Below are 19,696 nucleotides of genomic sequence, written 5' to 3'. Positions count from 1 at the left end.
ATGAGGTGCCATGTTGAACTTCCAGTGACCAGTATGAGAGAGTGGGAGCGATAACACCAAATTTAACACACCAGCTCCCCATTTACACCTTGTAACACTAATGAGTCACATGACACTGGGGAGGGAAAATGGCTAATTGGGCCCAATTTGGACATTTTTACTTAGGGTGTACTCACGTTTGTTGCCAGAGGTTTATACATTAATGGCTGTGTGTTGAGTTATTTTGAGGGGACAGCAAACTTACACTGTTATACCAGCTGTACCCTCACTAATTTACGTTGTAATTTCTTCAGTGTTGTCACTTAAAATCATATTCTTTTTCCAGAATTGATCATATACAAATCACAGTAGGCATGACTCCTGAGCTTATTTCTTCATTGATCTTCCCATTTCCATGGACTGATCATAGTGCTTTGTGCACTACGCTAACATTCTTGATCCCTAAAGGTCATGACTCATGATCATACATGGTGTATTAATGATACTATTTTATGCATATACCTTTATCTGTAGATTGTTTGATGCTTGACTGTTAAAATATGTTGAAAAAAAGTCAACAATTTCCATGGGGTGTACTTACTTTTTCATATGTAAATTAAGGACTGATGGGAGAGGGGAATGGGGCGAGGGATTCAGAAGACTCTCTGTTGCTTTATTAACATACACTTATCTACTAAGTCTCTTTAGTCCTATAGAAGTATAATGCTTGCCCTGCATATAAAGAAAATTGCAGGCTACCTTCAATAGACTGCACTGAGAGTAATTATCATAATAATATTAAAAGAGCATGGGTGCTAACAAATGGACAGCTCAATCATGCCTACGAGTCGTTCATCCGTACATACAGCCCTCTGTTCTAGTCTAGAGACAAAATGTAATATATGCAGTAGTTCTGCACACAACTATATATTCTGGTATTTATTGAATTCAAAAGAGGCTTACATCAAGTGATCATCTAACGTGTTTCGGCCACAAGAGGCCTTAATCATAGCTATGGTTAAGGCCATTTCCAGGCGAAACGCATTAGCATTTGTTTTGTGTAGGACTAGTCACCTATTTCTCAGAATCTTTTACCAAGATTGAATTTTCCACATTCCCTCTATTTATCACAGTGGTTTCCACCTGTTTTTAAACAAGATTTGCTTGTCAAAAATCGATTCACATCTATCAAGGTGAAAATTCCATCAAACAGGATCCATATCCGTTCTTCAATGGGAAAGTGCCCTACAGTACTATTTAGCTATTTTTTTATTATTATTATTATTATTATTATTATCATCATTCAGTGAATGTAGATTTGTTCTGAAATTCACCCAACATTCATCCATCTTTGCAGAATATTCAAACTATTCCCTGGTTTGAAGTGGAGAATGTATATTTTAAATGTTTTTCTTTGGAGTTGTGGATTTACAGGTTTGGCACTTTCATGGTTAAAGCAGAGCTCCAGGCTCCTTCAGAAAAAAATTGTCAGCAGCTACAAATACTGTAGCTGCTGACTTTTCATATTAGGACACTTACCTGTCCACGAATCCAGCACTGTCTTCACCTGAGCCGATGTTTCAATCGGCTCTCGAGTGCTGCTGCTGCCATTTCGCCTAAGGGAAACCGGCAGTGAAACCTTGCGGCTTCACAGCTGGTTCCCCACTGCGCATGCGCAAAGTGCGCTGCGCTTTCTGAATGGCCCGGCGGTGGGGGAAGGAGGAGGGGGGGCTGAACTTCCGAATGAGTTCACCGCAGCAAAGTCAGCCAGAAGTAGGAACGGGTACATGTTAAAACCGGGTACCCGCTCCCCCCTCAACTCCGAGAGGCCAAATGTGGAAGTAGGGGGGGGGGGGGAGCACCACTTTATTTTTTGTGTTCATTTTTAACACAACTTTTACTGTAAAGAAAAAAAGCCATCATGTTCCCATTTCCTGAACGAACTAGTCAAGCACACCAGACATGCAGGCGGGAATCCCATAACAAGGAAGCAGTAGGCATGCAGGCCCCATCAAGCTATGAGAGACTAGAGCGAGTAAGCACCACTGCACCCTTCCTGTTAGTAATGGCACATTACTATGGGAATACATGGATTTAGGAGATTCTGTTTGGCCTGCAATTGGTAGCTGTGTATGTTGTGTACATGGAACATTATACCAAGACGTGAAAAATAATAAATGGATATTGTGGGTTTAGCTACTTGGTAAAGAAGAGTTCAAGTGGAGTTCCAGCCTGTAAAAAAAAAAAAAAAGTAAAAGTCAGCAGCTACAAATACTGACTTTTAATAGAAGGACACTTACCTTTCCAGGGATCCCACAATGTTGATTCGTCCATCGGCTTTGGGTGCAGGCGCCAGCATGTTTACTAAGGAAAACAGGAAATGAAGCCTTGCGGATTCACAGCCTGTTTCCTACTTTCCTAATGCACGAGTTGCGCTGCACTTTCTGAATGTTCCCGCTATCTTCTGGGACTTGTGTGTCTTCAAGAAGGCAGCAAAAGGAAGAAGGGGCAGGAAATTTAGTAGATCGCCGTGTGGCAATCTTACCCTGAAGTGGGTGTGGGTACCTGGTTTTGACAGATATCTGCTCCCCCCTCAACCCCAAAAAGTGCCAAATGTGGCAGTGGAGGGGGGGGGGGGGGGCTCTGCTATAGTGTGCTATATACTGATGCATGCCAGGTCGGCTCAGGAGCAGGTGGTGAGAAAGAACCAACTCATGGAACACACGCCAAGTGACCCGGGCCCCAGGTGTTCAATTGGACTTCTGGAGCCCTAACCTGGACTATGTCAAAGCACAAGCCTGTGTGTTGGGAGTGCTCCAGGCATTAAGGGGTTATTAGGAACTGTGACTAGGAGATTGAGTCAGAGTGAGCTCAGGCTAGCATCCATGCACATGAACTTAATGTGAACTTGGACTCCGGAACTGATGGTGGGCCCTGAAGCACTGTCTATAGGCTGGGACTCAGCTGCATGTGTTGTTCACATGTATGGAAAATGGTCAGCCAGCTTCCAGATGTCATAGCAGTCTCTGGCTTCAACACTTTCAGAGGCTGATCTGAAACAAGCATGCAGATCAGAAAATTCAACGTGAAGTCAGAACTCCTGATCTGCTTACTTGTCATGTCACAAGCCGAGCTTGGTAACAGCCAAGCAGATAGGTACAGAATCACAACCAGAGTCCAGGTCACAGACAGGCAAGGGTCAGCAGAAACATAATGGTGGAGAGGTAGAAAATCAGAAGGCAGAATCTTAGTCAAACATCCAGGCTAAGATCGGTAACACGGGTAAGCAACAGACATGAGCAGGCAAGGGGAATCCAGAGAAGAGTCAGACGTACAGGGGTCAGTAATGGGATCAAGCAGGCTTTTTAAGAAATCAATATAGAAGAAATGGCTGCACTCCAGGTATCATCAAAATTCTGGTTTATTAACCGAACATCCCAATGTGGCAAAAAACAGGTAACGCGTTTCACACACTAGCAAGTGTGCTTAATGATTAAGCACACTTGCTAGTGTGTGAAGCGCGTCTACCTGTTTTTTGCCACATTGGGAAGTTTGGTTAATAAACCAGAACTTTGATGATACCTGGAGTGCAGCCATTTCTTCTATATTGATTGTCTGCAGAGGCGAGCCGAGGCGTGCACCTGTACATCATCAGGCTTCTTGATTCACCTGGAGCAGTGAGTCTTCCTTGTCTTTGTAGTTTTTTTAAGAACACAAGGGTAAAAGCTAAGGACCATTCAACAATTATAGGCCTTAGGTTTAAATAGGCCATCAGGAGCCAGGATCTGCAGCATAAGGCCAGCATGAGGTTCCTGACACTGTCTGTTTTGTCCGTTCAGTATGTGAAGACTCACTGCTCTGACGTATGCACTTAAGTGTGTCAATTTCACCTTCAGTTACTGATTGATTTAAACAGGTTTTGGTAAAAAGATTCAGGAAAACATTTGAAAAGAGGCCTAAAACTCCACCTGCTGACTGAATATGAGAATACATTACATTTCATTTTGTAAAGTGCTCTATGCAAACTGTTGGCTCTATATAAATCCTTAATAATAATTATAATTTTTATGCAATATTTCCTGTTTATCTGACTATAAAAATTGACTTTGTTTAGTTGTGATCACATTACAAGACTGAAAATATATAGAATACCACGCCCTTTAAAAACAAAATGCTGTGCTGGAAAATGCATTGTTATGATTTTGCTTTAAAAGAGGAGTATCTTGTTCTTTTCTTCACCCCTCGTCTTGTCTTATGACAAGAAAAGAAGTTCCCCTTTCCATGAGTCAGGAACATGTGTGTATAATAGAACTGAAGGATGCCTTATACAGTAAAATCCAGGCAGATACTCAGAGTGACTGCACCCCTGCTGAGCAAACTCTCTGGTGATATATGACAATGGAGAAGTCTGTGCACTACCTCTGTCTCCTGCTATACATATGTGGCACCCTTCAGAAAGGTGAGCTGGTATTTAGCATAAACCTTTCTTTAATGCTTTAAGCCTATGGTGTGGCTGGAAATGTGAAAGTATGATGAAAGCTGCCAGAATTGGATGCATATATAGATAGGCTTTTAAAGAGGATAGCTCAAAAACTGATTTGTGATAACATACAGACTGATGTACACTAAAGGACAGAAAAACCTACACTGATAAATGTATACAGGCAGCCACAAGGTAAAATAGATGGGCAATGACATGGACGGACTAATAAAAAGATACTTTGAGGCTGGCTATACTCTTGCCCACCTGAAGCAAGGAGTTACCCGAAACTTGATGGGATTTTGATTAGGTTGGCTCAAGCCCAAGTACAGTCAAAAAGTTTATATATATATATATATGTAGCGGGGTTAAACATGCCTAAAGACACTGTTTGATATGTGGGAAGGAACTAGGCTCCCTCTAGTGGTAGCTGCATGGAATTTCCCGGGCTGTGACTTCCTTTTCACAAGATGAAGAAACTACATCTCCCAGGCTGCTTTGCAAGATCCAGGAACTAGGCTCCCTCTAGTGGTAGCTGCATGGAATTTCCCGGGCTGTGACTTCCTTTTCACAAGATGAAGAAACTACATCTCCCAGGCTGCTTTGCAAGATCCAGGGTGCACGGCTGCACCGCACGGCACTATGGGGGAGGTTATTTAAAGGAAGAGAGAAGCGCGCGAAGGGGGGGGGCCTTTCTGCGCTGGACTCTGAGGAACCAGCGAGCGAGAGTGAAGGACTGACACTGGATATTGGGCCAGAGCCTTTTAGCCTGGAGGGACGACGTGGAACCGTCCCATCTCAAGCACGAGGCACATTCCTGGAGGTCATACTGCTGTTTGCCGAGACCGGAAGTCATCCGCCAGAAGGACCCCGCGCGGCTGGCATATAGCCAAAGGACTGAGACCGCAGTGGAAGCGCGCGAAGGAGAAACTTCTGTTGGTGAGAGGGCACATGCCCAATAACTGACTTTATCTGCTGAAGAGACAGTTTTATCTACAGATAGCGGTAGCGCAGCAGGAGGTGATAAAACCCCGGGGTTTATCACCATACTTTCTCAGGAGACTCATAGACAAACAATAAGGTCTGTAAAGGAGTCGCCAGAGGCTTATCTCTCTCGCAGAAGTTATTGCTCAGTTACGCAGACACCCTGCGGTGACAACTAACAGCTCGTTGTTTTTTTCTCTCTTGATCTTTATTCCTAATCTGGATTACAAATGAGCTCTATTCAATAACCTTGCTAGCGAAGATCAACAAGAAAGAAGAGAACTCTGGGGGAGGGACTCAGATAGGCCCACCTACCTGGTACTGTGTCTAGCCTTAATGCAGGAGGAGTGTGGGGGTATTCTTTTACCTTTTTAAAGCTGTTTTAAATAACCTTTTATGGACTTGTATTGTATTGTATTGTATCTCCCCTATTCAATTTGATATATAGTAAACTAAGTTTGGTTAATTACAATCCTGTGCGTTGTTCCATTGTGTCACCCAGAAGGACTACCATTCAAGAAGGTAACAAGGTATTGTTGCATAGTGAAGTATTGTATTCCAATCTGTGTATCCATTTGATAGTCCAGTCCTATTCTGGGTCAGTTGTGCCTGAGGAGGGATCGAGCCAATTTGATTGGGTTGTTAGGCAGGGTGTAGACCCAATAATATAATCAGCAGCTCCTGCGGGGGTGGTGCTACACGTGGGGGCTCGTCCGGGATTTCTACAGTCCTGCAATACAACCCTCTCAGCCATAGAATCCCCTCCCACGCAGAAATGGATCCTGTCGCTGCTGCTGAGTGGTGCAAGGAAGAGAATGTCATAGTGGAAAATGGCCTGGTGGTTGAAATCAAGGGAGAAGCCTGGACTGAAGAAAAGCTCCTCCCTGTTTTGAGGGCACTATCCACAGACAGGAAATTTTGGGTGATTGACATGAAAACTGACACCACTGTCCCACACACGTATGCACTGTGTGAGTGGAGGAAGGGGGTCCCTGATTATTTCAACGGAAACAGTGTAAAAACTACTGACCAAACAGAACTTTTCCTGATACATCCAGGAGTTCCTATTGCGGGTCCCTCATCCACCACCCCTGGGGTATCCAGCCAAGAAAAAGGTGTCCAAGAAGGGCATCCTGAGTCATCACCTTTGTCGACTTTTAGCTCAGAACTGTGTGCTGTTCTTGGGGAGATTGTGGCAAAATGTAGTAGGGACTCCTCGAGCTATTTGATGACTGGATATAGGAAGCTCCGGACATTCTCTGGGAAACAGCCTGTGCCTTCAGCAGAAGATGGGTTCGAAGAGTGGTTAGATACCGCCACTCAGGCTTTGGAGGAATGGGAGGTACCAGAACAGCACAAGAAGCAGAGAATCACAGAGAGTTTAAGGGGACCTGCATTAGAGGCTGTACGTAATCTAAAGCTTAGCAAGAAGAACTGCACTGCACAGGATTATTTGGACATTCTGCAAGATGTGTTTGGTCGGACGGAGAACGCGGCTGAACTTCTCTACCAGTTGGACCACTGTTATCAAGAAGAGGGGGAGAAGTTGTCCGAATTCATTAAACGTCTGGATAGGATTATCCACCAGATTCTGTTAAAGAAAGGAATAGACCACCGGAAAATAGATGAGACTCGTGCACGACAGGTTCTGAAAGGGGCTCAACCTTTAGATCCCATTGCCATACTGTTACGAACTCGTCGAGATGGCGGCATTCTAGAATACCCCGATCTGATTCGAATGGTCAGAGAGGAAGAGGTTATGTTGGACAACAAGAAGAAAAGTCGGCAGTTTGACTCAACTGCCCGGGTTGGAGTGATAAGTGTGGAAGAGGGTGACTCTCAGGTTGAACTCCTAAAGACCCAAGTGTCTCAGTTGATAGAAATGGTGTCCATCCTGACTGGTCAGGTATCCACTCTACCCAAGGGGAGTATATCGGAGAGGCCAGATGAACCTGTTAGTCTCAGCACAGATCCAGAGCCACGGCCTGCAAGATTGTTAACTTGTTTCAACTGCGGGGGAGTTGGGCATGTTAGAAGGGTATGTCCCAGCTCAGGAAATGCTGCCACGAAACCTCGCGAGCCAGCGGGAAACTTCAGAGGACACCGGTGAAGGAGTCAACCGGGTGTCCGCCAGTCTTAAGGGACTCCAGAAGTGGTGCAGGATCAGGGAAACTGAGTCAGGGGGTCAGACCCAAATATAATACCCCCAGTTCTAGACTCCGGGTTACTGAGGGAAGGAAAGTCAATGCACGCCGGGTTCAGCGGGGGCCCAGATCAAGGAAGAAAAAGGAGAAGAGGGCCAGGGTACAGAGAACTGAATCAGACAACCAGGCTACATCAAGAGAATTCCCAACTAACTTGGTCGGGCCCTCCCCAGTGGTCTCGGTTCAGGTGGAAGGAATTTACACAAGAGCCCTCCTTGACACAGGGGCCCAGGTGACTCTTTTGTATAGAGACTTCTATGATAAATATCTTACCCATCTACCTTTGCAGAAGTTGGAAGATCTGGAGATATGGGGTATTGGGACCCAAAGTTTTCCCTATGACGGGTATCTGCCAATCAAGTTGACCTTTGATCCATCAGTGGCTGGTGAAGCGGAAACCTTCGACACCTTAGCGGTGGTCTGTCCTCGTCCACCAGGGGCCAACAAAAGCTCTCTCATCGTAGGAACAAACACTGACCTGGTAAGGCGCCTTCTGATACAACTGGTCCAGGGACAAGATGCTCAGGCGCCAAGGATCCATCCCATGCTACGGCAGGCCTACCAACGATTAGTGTTGGAGCAAGAGACCCCCGCAGAAGGAGTTGGACAACTCTGGAAGCTGGATAGAGCAGAAAAGGTCTTACAGCCAGGAGAGGTGGCCTGTTTTAAGGCTTCTGTTAAACTCACATGGCAACAGCCGGGTCCCTTCATTATCTTTGAATCAGGTCAAAAGGAGAGACAGAGAGGGATAGAAGTGATCCCTGAGGTGATCCCTTTGAAGGTGTTACAGGAAAACCGTGGAAGGGTTTTAGTGAGTGTCAGAAACACCTCTATTACACCAGTGAAGGTACCGGCCAGAGTGCTCCTGGGCCAAGTCAACCCGGCTACCCCAGTTGCCCCCATTGATTTCAAAGAAAAGGAACAGGGTGAAGCGGTTATAGAGGAGCTTTGCTCTGGAAACGCTGCCCTCCCGCCGGAATGGGTGAAGAGGGCCAAGGCACAACTTGCTCGATGTAGGGAAATATTCTCTAAGGACGAGTTTGACGTGGGATGTGCCAGGAGCGCTACTCATAAGATCCGCCTGAGTGAGGACAAGCCTTTCAGGGAGAGAGTCCGGCGAGTCCCCTTAGGTGACTTAGAAGATCTACGTCAACAGCTGGCAGAGCTCAAAAAGATCGGGATTATCCGAGAATCCAGGAGCCCGTATGCTTCCCCGATAGTGGTAGTCCGGAAGAAAAATGGATCTTTGAGGCTTTGTATCGACTACCGAACGCTGAACAGAAGAACCATCCCAGACCAGTATACCACTCCTCGAATCGAAGATGCCCTACAGAGTCTGTCAGGGGCGAAGTGGTTCAGTGTGATGGACTTAAAGAGTGGGTATTATCAGATCCCCATGCACCCTGAAGATCGGGAGAAAACAGCCTTCATCACCCCTGTGGGGTTCTTTGAGTTCAATCGCATGCCTCAGGGGTTGTCCGGGGCCCCTGCTACCTTCCAAAGGCTGATGGAGAGGACCGTTGGAGATATGAATTTGATAGAGGTACTGGTATACTTGGATGATGTTATCGTGTTTGGCAGAACTTTAGAAGAACATGAGGAGAGGTTGGAAAAGGTCTTGAAGAGGCTACATGAAGAAGGTCTGAAACTTTCTCCTGAGAAGTGCCAATTCTATCAGTCCTCGGTCCATTACCTGGGCCATATCGTGTCTGAAGAAGGGGTGGCCACTGACCCGGACAAGCTGGATGCTGTTGCTTCCTGGCCGAGACCCACAAATGTGACCGAACTCCGGTCATTCTTGGGCTTTTGCTCCTATTACAGGAGGTTTGTGGAGGGGTTCGCCCAGATTGCCCGACCCCTAAATGAGCTCCTGAAGAATGAAGAAGATGATGTCCCTGAGTTGGTAAAGCCGGCGAAGTCCACCATAGGCCCCCGGAAGGCTAAGGAATCCATCCAGGATCAGTGGACCCCGGAATGCGAAGGGGCCTTTGTCCAGCTGAAGGAAACCCTAACCACTGCCCCTGTGTTGGCCTATGCGGACCCCACAAAACCATATGAACTGCATGTTGATGCCAGCCGAGATGGGCTGGGGGGGGTACTTTATCAGGAGCATGAGGGTCATCTGCGACCTGTTGCCTATGTGAGCAGAAGCCTATTGCCTGCTGAAAGGAATTATCCTACTCACAAACTTGAATTCTTGGCCTTGAAGTGGGCAGTGGTTGACAAATTGAAAGACTACCTGTACGGAGCTGAATTCATTGTCAAGACAGATAATAATCCCCTCACCTATCTGTTGACTACGGCCAAGCTGGATGCAACAGGACATCGATGGTTGGCTGCCCTCTCTAGCTTCAATTTTAGCCTGAAGTATCGGCCAGGAATCGGAAATAGGGATGCAGATGCCCTATCCAGAAGGTTGCATGTTCCACAGGAACCTGCGGAAGAATGGACTCATTTGGCTCCAGAAGGGGTGCGTGCCCTATATCAGGGAACTGAATTTCGATCCCGAGGAGGGTCAAGAGCAGAAGAGATTGGGGTTTCGGCTATCGGAGTACCCAAATGCTACTGCCAGGTGACCCAAGTTGAAGGGGAGGGTTTGCCCCGGCTGTCCAAAAGGGACTTGCGGAAGGAGCAGTTGGAAGACCCTTTGGGAAAACTTCTCTTGGAAGCTCTGGAGATCCAGAGCCCTGAGTTGCTTCTAACTGACTCCCCTCAGGGGGCCCGTCTGTTGCATAGAGAGTGGACCCGGTTACAGATCAGAGAAGGAGTGGCCTACCGGAGAGGTCCATCTGAAGATCTGGAGGAGAAGTGGCAACTGTTCTTACCAGCTAAATACAGAGAGGGAGTTCTGGCCGCTCTTCATGATAATCATGGCCATCTGGGGCCCGAAAGAACCTTTCAGCTTGTCAGGGACAGGTTCTACTGGCCTTGTATGAGGGCCGAAGTTGAAGGATACTGTCATTCTTGTGTCCGGTGTATACAGAGGAAGACTCTGCCACGTCAAGCAGCCCCAATGGGCCATCTACAAAGTCAGGGACCCATGGAGCTGGTGTGCATTGATTTCCTTTGCTTAGAGCCTGATCTGAGTGGCCAGGGGAATGTCCATGTGGTAACAGACCATTTTACCAGATATGCTCAAGCATTCCCAACAAGGGATCAGAAGGCCTCAACGGTAGCCAAAGTTCTTGTAGAGAAGTTCTTTGTACATTATGGGTTACCACAACGCCTCCATTCTGATCAGGGAAGGGACTTTGAAAGCAGACTGATCAAGAGACTGTTAGATATGTTAGGCATTCAAAAGACTAGAATCACTCCCTACCATCCACAGGGGGATGCCCAGCCTGAACGATTTAACAGGACTCTTTTGGATATGTTGGGGACTTTGAGCTCAGAGAAGAAACAGCATTGGGGCAAGCACGTAGCTGCCATTGTGCATGCCTACAACAGCACTGTCAGTGATGCTACTGGATATTCCCCTTATCGGCTGATGTTTGGAAGGGAGGCTCGGTTGCCAGTGGATTTGGCCTTTGGCATTTCGCCTGATCATACCTCTTTAGCATCGCATAGAGGATATGTGGACCGACTGCGGAAGAGTCTGAAAGCGGCCTATGACAAGGCTCAGGCCACATCTGATCAACGTGGACTGCGGAATAAAAAAAATTTCGACCTAAAAGTTCGGATCCATGACCTGCAACCAGGGGACAGGGTTTTGTTGAGAAACTTGGGTGTCCCGGGAAAACACAAGTTGGCAGACCGCTGGAAGTCCCAACCTTATGTTATCTGCAAGCAACTGCCAAACCTTCCTGTGTACCAAATTCGGCCTGAAGGAAGTGTGGGTCCATTGAAGGCTTGGCATCGGAACCATTTGCTGCCTCTCTCTGAAGCGGTTCGTATGCCCCCTGTGGAAGACTTGTCAGAGGCCCCTTCGACTTCTCGCCGGTCCAGACCAGTTACCAGATCTCAGACGACGCTCCCAGATGAGGGAGAGGGAAGTTCTCCATCTGAAGATTTGGAAGATGAAGAGGAGGTACCCGACTGGTTGTGGTCATCTCAGTTGCCAGAACCCACACCTGCCTCCCTGTCTTCATCTGACTTGGCTGATAGAGGAGCCCTTCGGGCAGAAGCCCCTGAATTCATACCCTTTCATATGCTTCCAGAAGAAGCAGCTGAGGATGAAGATCCTGAGGAGGAGGTTGCACCCTTCTCTGAAGAAGAACTGACCTCTCTTGAACCATCAGGTTCCTCTGTGTTGGAACATGAGGAGGGGGACATTGAAGAATCCTCAGAAGTGCCTGATCCTAGCACCTCTGAGAGCATGCCTCCACGGGAACAGAGGGAAAGGAGAGTCATTCACCCACCTAAGAGACTGACCTATGATCAATTGGGTGAATGTTCGGAAGAAGCTGTTTTTACCTCCAAAAGATCTCCTGACCAGCCTAGTTCCTCCACTGTAGATTTGGTGGGGGACAACCCTAGCTCACCCCCAGGCACAACTGTACAAGCCACCCAAGTTTTGGGGGGTCTGTGAGAGATCATGAGAACAAAGTATTGAAGTAGAAAACGTTTGCATTTAAGTTTGTACATAAGGATATTGGGTTTGGCCATTATAATAAGCACAGTTTTTGATGTTCACAATTCGGTTTACTTTGTGAGTTAATGTTTGCGCACATTTTGTTGCTCTGACCTCACTATATGTTTTTTTCTCTTTCTCACCTTTTGATGTTTTTTTTTCAACACAAACTTTAAGATGTAAGTGTTTAAGAAATTGCAAAGGCACATGTGCTTTTTAAAGGAGCACTATATAAAAGCACTAGAAATCAGCACTATATTAACACTGTAGAAATCACTTATTTGTTTATTAATTGCACTTTATCGTTTTACTGTTGCACTGCTATTAGAATACAAAATTGGATGTATTCAGATTGACTTATTTCAGCAAAATGTTAATGTTTTTGTTGTATAATGCCAACCTATGCACTAGGGTACATACTGTTGACCTCTTTGGGGACCAAAGTTTCTCAAGTGGGGGGAGTGTGTAGCGGGGTTAAACATGCCTAAAGACACTGTTTGATATGTGGGAAGGAACTAGGCTCCCTCTAGTGGTAGCTGCATGGAATTTCCCGGGCTGTGACTTCCTTTTCACAAGATGAAGAAACTACATCTCCCAGGCTGCTTTGCAAGATCCAGGAACTAGGCTCCCTCTAGTGGTAGCTGCATGGAATTTCCCGGGCTGTGACTTCCTTTTCACAAGATGAAGAAACTACATCTCCCAGGCTGCTTTGCAAGATCCAGGGTGCACGGCTGCACCGCACGGCACTATGGGGGAGGTTATTTAAAGGAAGAGAGAAGCGCGCGAAGGGGGGGGGCCTTTCTGCGCTGGACTCTGAGGAACCAGCGAGCGAGAGTGAAGGACTGACACTGGATATTGGGCCAGAGCCTTTTAGCCTGGAGGGACGACGTGGAACCGTCCCATCTCAAGCACGAGGCACATTCCTGGAGGTCATACTGCTGTTTGCCGAGACCGGAAGTCATCCGCCAGAAGGACCCCGCGCGGCTGGCATATAGCCAAAGGACTGAGACCGCAGTGGAAGCGCGCGAAGGAGAAACTTCTGTTGGTGAGAGGGCACATGCCCAATAACTGACTTTATCTGCTGAAGAGACAGTTTTATCTACAGATAGCGGTAGCGCAGCAGGAGGTGATAAAACCCCGGGGTTTATCACCATACTTTCTCAGGAGACTCATAGACAAACAATAAGGTCTGTAAAGGAGTCGCCAGAGGCTTATCTCTCTCGCAGAAGTTATTGCTCAGTTACGCAGACACCCTGCGGTGACAACTAACAGCTCGTTGTTTTTTTCTCTCTTGATCTTTATTCCTAATCTGGATTACAAATGAGCTCTATTCAATAACCTTGCTAGCGAAGATCAACAAGAAAGAAGAGAACTCTGGGGGAGGGACTCAGATAGGCCCACCTACCTGGTACTGTGTCTAGCCTTAATGCAGGAGGAGTGTGGGGGTATTCTTTTACCTTTTTAAAGCTGTTTTAAATAACCTTTTATGGACTTGTATTGTATTGTATTGTATCTCCCCTATTCAATTTGATATATAGTAAACTAAGTTTGGTTAATTACAATCCTGTGCGTTGTTCCATTGTGTCACCCAGAAGGACTACCATTCAAGAAGGTAACAAGGTATTGTTGCATAGTGAAGTATTGTATTCCAATCTGTGTATCCATTTGATAGTCCAGTCCTATTCTGGGTCAGTTGTGCCTGAGGAGGGATCGAGCCAATTTGATTGGGTTGTTAGGCAGGGTGTAGACCCAATAATATAATCAGCAGCTCCTGCGGGGGTGGTGCTACATATATATATATATATATGATTAGAACAGGGAGGGGTTAGAACTTTTGCTAGTTTTTTCTTCTGCCTGTGTTCCCTCTGTGCCCCCTACTGGAGAGATTTCCCCTCACTTTCTTTCAGAGCTAAAGAAATTTGTATTAGTGGTTTTTCCCTTCCTGTTGACTACTGCACCCCCTCATATCTTGTACATACACCACAGGAACAGGAGATGGGGGCAAATAAATCCCACTGTATCAAAAACTAAAAAAATATTGGCAGGGTTCCTCCTGAGGTTGCTAGGGGTGCCTTGAGCAATGGGCAATTTCTGCCACTCAGATAAGTTCCCAATGACACCATTGTTCCTTTTAGCTATAAGGGGGTAATTCTTCCCAATGATGACAAGAGTAAGGAGCATTCTTCCCACTGACTGTGACACTAATGTGTCATGAGTTGTAGATTTTTTTTAGCAGGGGTTCCCCGAGACCAGAAATTTATTTTAATGGTTCCTCTGTATTGAAAATGTTGAGAAATGCTGCCCTAGACTGTTCAATGAGATGAAGTGGATGGATTGTTGTTTTGTGCCTGTCTGCAATGAGTTGGGAAAGAATTACCTAAATCTACAGTGGCTCCTTTTGGATTGGCGCTTCGTTAGTTTTTCAGGTGGGTAGAATTCTGCTTTAAATTAACCACTTAAGCCCCGGAGGATTTGGCTGCTAAAGGACCAGGGTTTTTTTTGCGATTTTTTACTGCGTGACTTTAACGGACAATTGCGCGGTCGTGCGACGCTGTACCTAAACGAATTTGACGTCCTTTTTTTCCCACAAACAGAGCTTTCTTTTGGTGTTATTTGATCACCTGTGCGATTTTTTGATCACGCGCTATAAACAAAAAAAGAGCGTAAATTTTGCAAAAATAACAATATTTTTCACATTTTTTATATGAAATTCCCCCAAAAAAAATGTAAAAGTCAAAATTTTTTAACATTTTTCGGCCAATTTGTTTTATGCTACCTATGTTTGATAAAAAAAAAATCGCAAAAAGCGTATTTTGATTGGTTTGCGCAAAAGTTATCACGTTTACTAACAAAGGGAAAGATTTTTGTCATTTTTGGTGTTTTTTTTTTAACGCGTAATGGCGGCGATCTGCGATTTTTTTTCGGTACTGCGACATTGCGGCGGACAGATCGGACCCTTGACTGACATTTTTGACACTTTTGAGGGTACCAGTGACATTACTGCAGTAATCAGTGCTATACATATGCACTGTTACTGCAAAAATGACACTGGCAGGGAAGGGGTTAACTTTATTGGACAGGGAGGGGTTAAGTGTGTCCTAGGGGCGTGATTCTAACTGTGCAGGGACATTCCTATTGGTGTAAAAGCAAAGATCAACAGTTCTACATAGTAGAACGGTCAGATCTTCACTTTTACACAGGGATAACTGACAGGCAGCTTGTTTACACAAGCCGCTCTGTCTTTCTCCCTTCACAGGAGCGATCGTAGTGTGACTGGCGGACATCGAGTCCGCCGGTCACACGCACTGACTTGTCTGTGAACGAGCCCGCAATAGGCTCGCAAGTCAGTGACAGGCGAGTGATGTATCTATACGTCACTCTGCCTGGCCAGGGCTGACCGCCGCAGTATATAGTCGTGCGGCGGTCGGCAACCGGTTAAACACTGAGGCTAATTTTCCACACGGTTATAGCGTGAGAAAAATAATGTTGGCATAGGAGTAACACAACATCCACAATGTACTATGAACACAAAACAAAAATGTTACGTCATATGTATTAGATAAAAAGGCTACTAATAACATTTACTCAATATAAACCCTATTTACAGGATATTGCCAGACAAAATAAGCACTTTATTGCTTGAAGTTAAATTGCTTGCAACTTAAAGAAATTAAAAAAGAAAAGTTCCAAGTTCAAAAAGTGAAAAAAAAAAAAATGAAAATATCCAAAACATGGTTTAAAAAGGGATAACAGCTGCAGTGTCTTCATCCCTTTAGGCACAGATAAAGCTGAGAAAGCGTCTCATCAAAAATTAAATTCCTATTGCAGGGGATACTTTCAAGTTCTGTCCTGGTTCATTGCAAACTTCTATTAGGAAAATTGGGAAGCCAATCTCAAAGGAAAGAAAAGAGAGATCCGGCAAAAGAAAATGTCCCCCTCCATTTGGCTGGATCAGATCATTGGGCAGTTGGGTGTAAAAGGATAGCTGGTTTGTTTAGATCTGGCTGCCCATAGAGCAATAGACCCTCCTGCAGCAATAGACCCCCCTCCCCCACAACAATAGTCCTTCCCCAGCAACAATTGACTCCCCACAACAAAATACCATCCTAGCAACAATAGACCCCCAGCAGCAACCACAGATCTTCCAGTAGCTAGCATCAATAGACCCTCCAACAACCAGCAACAATAAACCCATCCCAGCAACAATTTAACCCCTAGCAACATAAGAACCCCCCCCCCCCCCCCTACAAGCAACAATAGACATGCCTAGCAACAATAGACACCCAGAAAAAATAGATCTCCACCAACGACAATAGATCCCCAAGCAGCCAGCATCGATAGACCTTCAGGCACACCCCAGCACTCCTTGCCATAAAATACATTCAGTGCTAGAGGTGCCCCCCGCGTTACCAATGAAAAAAAGCCCTGGTTATACTCTAAGTAAAACCCTGATGTAAGGTATATAAAACTCCAGTGCCATACAATTAATTTATCTGGCACAGTTTCATTCTCCAGTTTTCACTTTCAAACTAATACCTACAAGATTTAGGTTCTCATGCTGTCACTAACCGCCTCCCTCCTCTAGTGCATATTCTGCCCTTCCTACATGCTGGTGGGCAGGCAGCTTGACCAAGGTACATTATAGAGTAACGAAGTTCAGCACAATGCTTTCCCCTGCACATTTACTTCTCATTGACTAATAATTAATCAATGTGCTGTTAAGAAGAGATTTTATTAGCTTCAGGACACCTCATGTCCAGGCAAGTGTTTATATCAGAAATAAATAAATAATAATAACATAATTAATCTCATCATAACTTCATATACAGTATATACTCTCTCTCTATATATATATATATATATAAATAAACACATGTTTTATTTTATTTCAATACATCTTTGTTTTATAAATGAACACCTCGGAGTACTATGAGTTTTCTGAAGACAGATACCATTAAAATCTTTTCCTTGCATGCACACTGTATAGAATTAAATCTTCCTATGGAGATGTCAGAACAGAAAAACAGAGGAATCAGTGCCCAGACCACAATTTGTGTAAATGTATGTGTAGCACTGCCCCCTAGGAAGCTGCTTAGAATTACACCTTGCGGGTCCCCTGGGTTACCATTAGCAACCGATAGCAGGCAAAACGGCATTTGAAAGTTCTTGGCTCAGACAGTGAACAGTCCAGGGGATTTGTTTTTTTTTTGTGTTTTATTTTAGAACTTGGATGGGAGAAGGGATGAGTGGGATACTCCAACTTGAACTATGCACAGTTCCTGAGGACAACTGACTGGATAATGTGGCAAGGCTACTGCTTCACCTTGCCACTGAAGTGAAGATGAAGAAGCTTCCCGGTACTCACAGACACTGTTTTTCCCTGGGTCGCTCTGCCTCCAACTCCCTTGTCCGCATCCACAGGACCTCCTCTGGTCTACATGGCCGACTGTCTGTGGCCACCTTCCTCAGCAGCAGGAGGAGAGACAGCCGTCGCCCTCCTCCTGGGACCTGGCTTCCCGCCCAAAGACCCCCTGTCACATGTGCCCCTGGCTTTTATAACATGTCCCAGGATGCACTACTGTTTGTGCCAACCCACTGAGATAATGACAAAAGCCTGTGTGTCACTGGCAGGGTTTCCTCCACCATCCAACAGGCTCCCCCTGGATACAGTGGTGACACTCCCTCAGACCAAATGAATCACACCTGGACACATGCAACAGCCTAACTGTAAATCCTTCTCCCTGATAAGCAGGAAACACATGACTTTAGCCTGTAATTCTGCTGATAAGCAGCCAGAATCAATACTATTCTACCTATCTAGCACCGACTAGGAGGGTGGTACATATGATTGAGCTATTGTGGTATGTAAACAACTTACTTTACTTTTGTTTTTTTCAACAGTTGAGGTAAGCAGAGCCTTGACAATTTGTGCAAATGATCCGATATGTAGCCATCTGCTGGCTGCATAATAAAATAAAATATTCATATGCAATATTTTTATTTGCCTAAAAATATATTATTATAATGTAAAATAAAATTATATAATACCTATATAAAATATTAATGTTATAACTGTGAATTTGGAGTTTTTACAGGCATTATCTACCAGAAATGTACTTGGCTCCTAATTTCCTGTTGTGAGCTTACAAGACACATCCTCCCATCCTAGCACCCCCCCCCCCCCATTCCCTCCTACCTCAAACCCTCTCCTTCCCAAATCCCTCTCCTAGCACAAATTATATCCCTCCAGGAGTAGTGACAGCAGCAGAGAGGAAGAGAGTCAAGTGGCGTGGGTTGTGCTCTCTCGCCCCCCCCCCCCCCCACCCAAGCACCTCTCTCCCCTGCACATTCCAATCTGAGCCTGATCCTGTTAACTCCTGAGATAGAGGAGGGAGGAGAGCATTGTTAACTCCCAAGTAAAGAGGAGGCAGAGAGCCCAGCCTGCACCTCCTCCTGGCTCCCTCTTCCACTCTGTACTATTGCCAGCAAAACAGAAAGAATGACATCATCAGTTAGTAGGACGCAGGCAGCCAGATTGGCTTTTTGTTTTGCTGACAATAGTACAGAGTGGAGGAGAGAGCCAGGAGGAGGTGCAGGCTGTGCTCTCTGCCTCCTCTGTACACAGGAGTTAACAGTGCTCTCCTCCCTCCTCTATCTCAGGGGTTAACAGAGGATCGCTAAAATGGGGCTGTTGCTGCGGCACCTCGGAGGACTCCTTGAAACACCCCTAATTTAGACTATTTGAGATAACACAGGAAGTGTGCACAGGACAGATCTGAATTTCTGGTAAAATCAACGGGTATTTTTTTACTTTATACACAGATATAACAATACACTTTCAAAGGTAAATTTACCAGGTCAAATGGGGAAAAAAAAGAGAAGTTTGTTAACAGGGTTTACTTACACTTTAATGTTCTTTGTACAATTTCAGGCTGGTCCCAGAAGCAGTGCGAGGTGCAGGTTGTCAGCAATCGGGTATTTGCACCATTCGATGAGTGGGTTCTGTTAAATTGCACTTACACCTGTTCCAAACCAAGCTGGGAGTCCAGACTACAAAAGAGGAACTTAAAAGAAGGAGACCACTGGGTGTCAACGGAGGTCCTTGTCAATGACTGGGAAACATCCAGTATATCTTGTATATCAGATGATGAAGATGAAGTGCTGCAATCCATCGTGACAGTGGCAGCATATGGTATGTGGAATATTATTAATTTTATATAATTGTCTGCTCAGAATAATTAAAATGGTACTCATTGCATTAAAGAGTACTGCAGATAACTTAAAAAGAAAGCACAGTGGGGGACATGAATCAAAACTGTCTTATTGTTTGAAGTTAATAATTTCATACGGTATATACTGTAGTTAACACTTGGGAGACAAATTTATTTCCTGTATGCATTTGCCTAATACATTAGTCATTGTTAAAGTAATACATTTTAGTTTATGTTCAAGAAATAAAAATAAGTGCTTGCAGTTGTG

The 19,696-nt window shown here is 45.2% G+C and overlaps 1 protein-coding gene across 2 annotated transcripts in view; it reads left to right on the top strand.

Annotated features, from left to right (window-relative positions):
- Positions 1–19,696, top strand: part of LOC309553199 (vascular cell adhesion protein 1-like) — an 87,030-nt gene that overhangs the window by 12,299 nt on the left and 55,035 nt on the right. The window contains exons 1-2 of one of the 2 annotated variants that reach the window (XM_082254144.1): positions 4,322–4,438; positions 19,149–19,409. In XM_082254144.1, the coding sequence (XP_082110270.1) occupies positions 4,372–4,438; positions 19,149–19,409 (328 nt within the window). In that variant the 5' untranslated portion in view covers positions 4,322–4,371. Of the gene's footprint in view, positions 1–4,321; positions 4,439–19,148; positions 19,410–19,696 lie in introns of those variants that run through there. The other variant, XM_082254145.1, reaches the window with a different exon arrangement.

The sequence above is a fragment of the Pelophylax lessonae genome, assembly GCF_965119305.1.
Source record: "Pelophylax lessonae genome assembly, chromosome: 4".
Taxonomy (NCBI): Eukaryota; Metazoa; Chordata; class Amphibia; order Anura; family Ranidae; genus Pelophylax; species Pelophylax lessonae.
The sequence above is the reverse complement of the archived record's forward strand: the minus strand, read 5'-3'. Positions and strand labels throughout refer to the sequence as shown.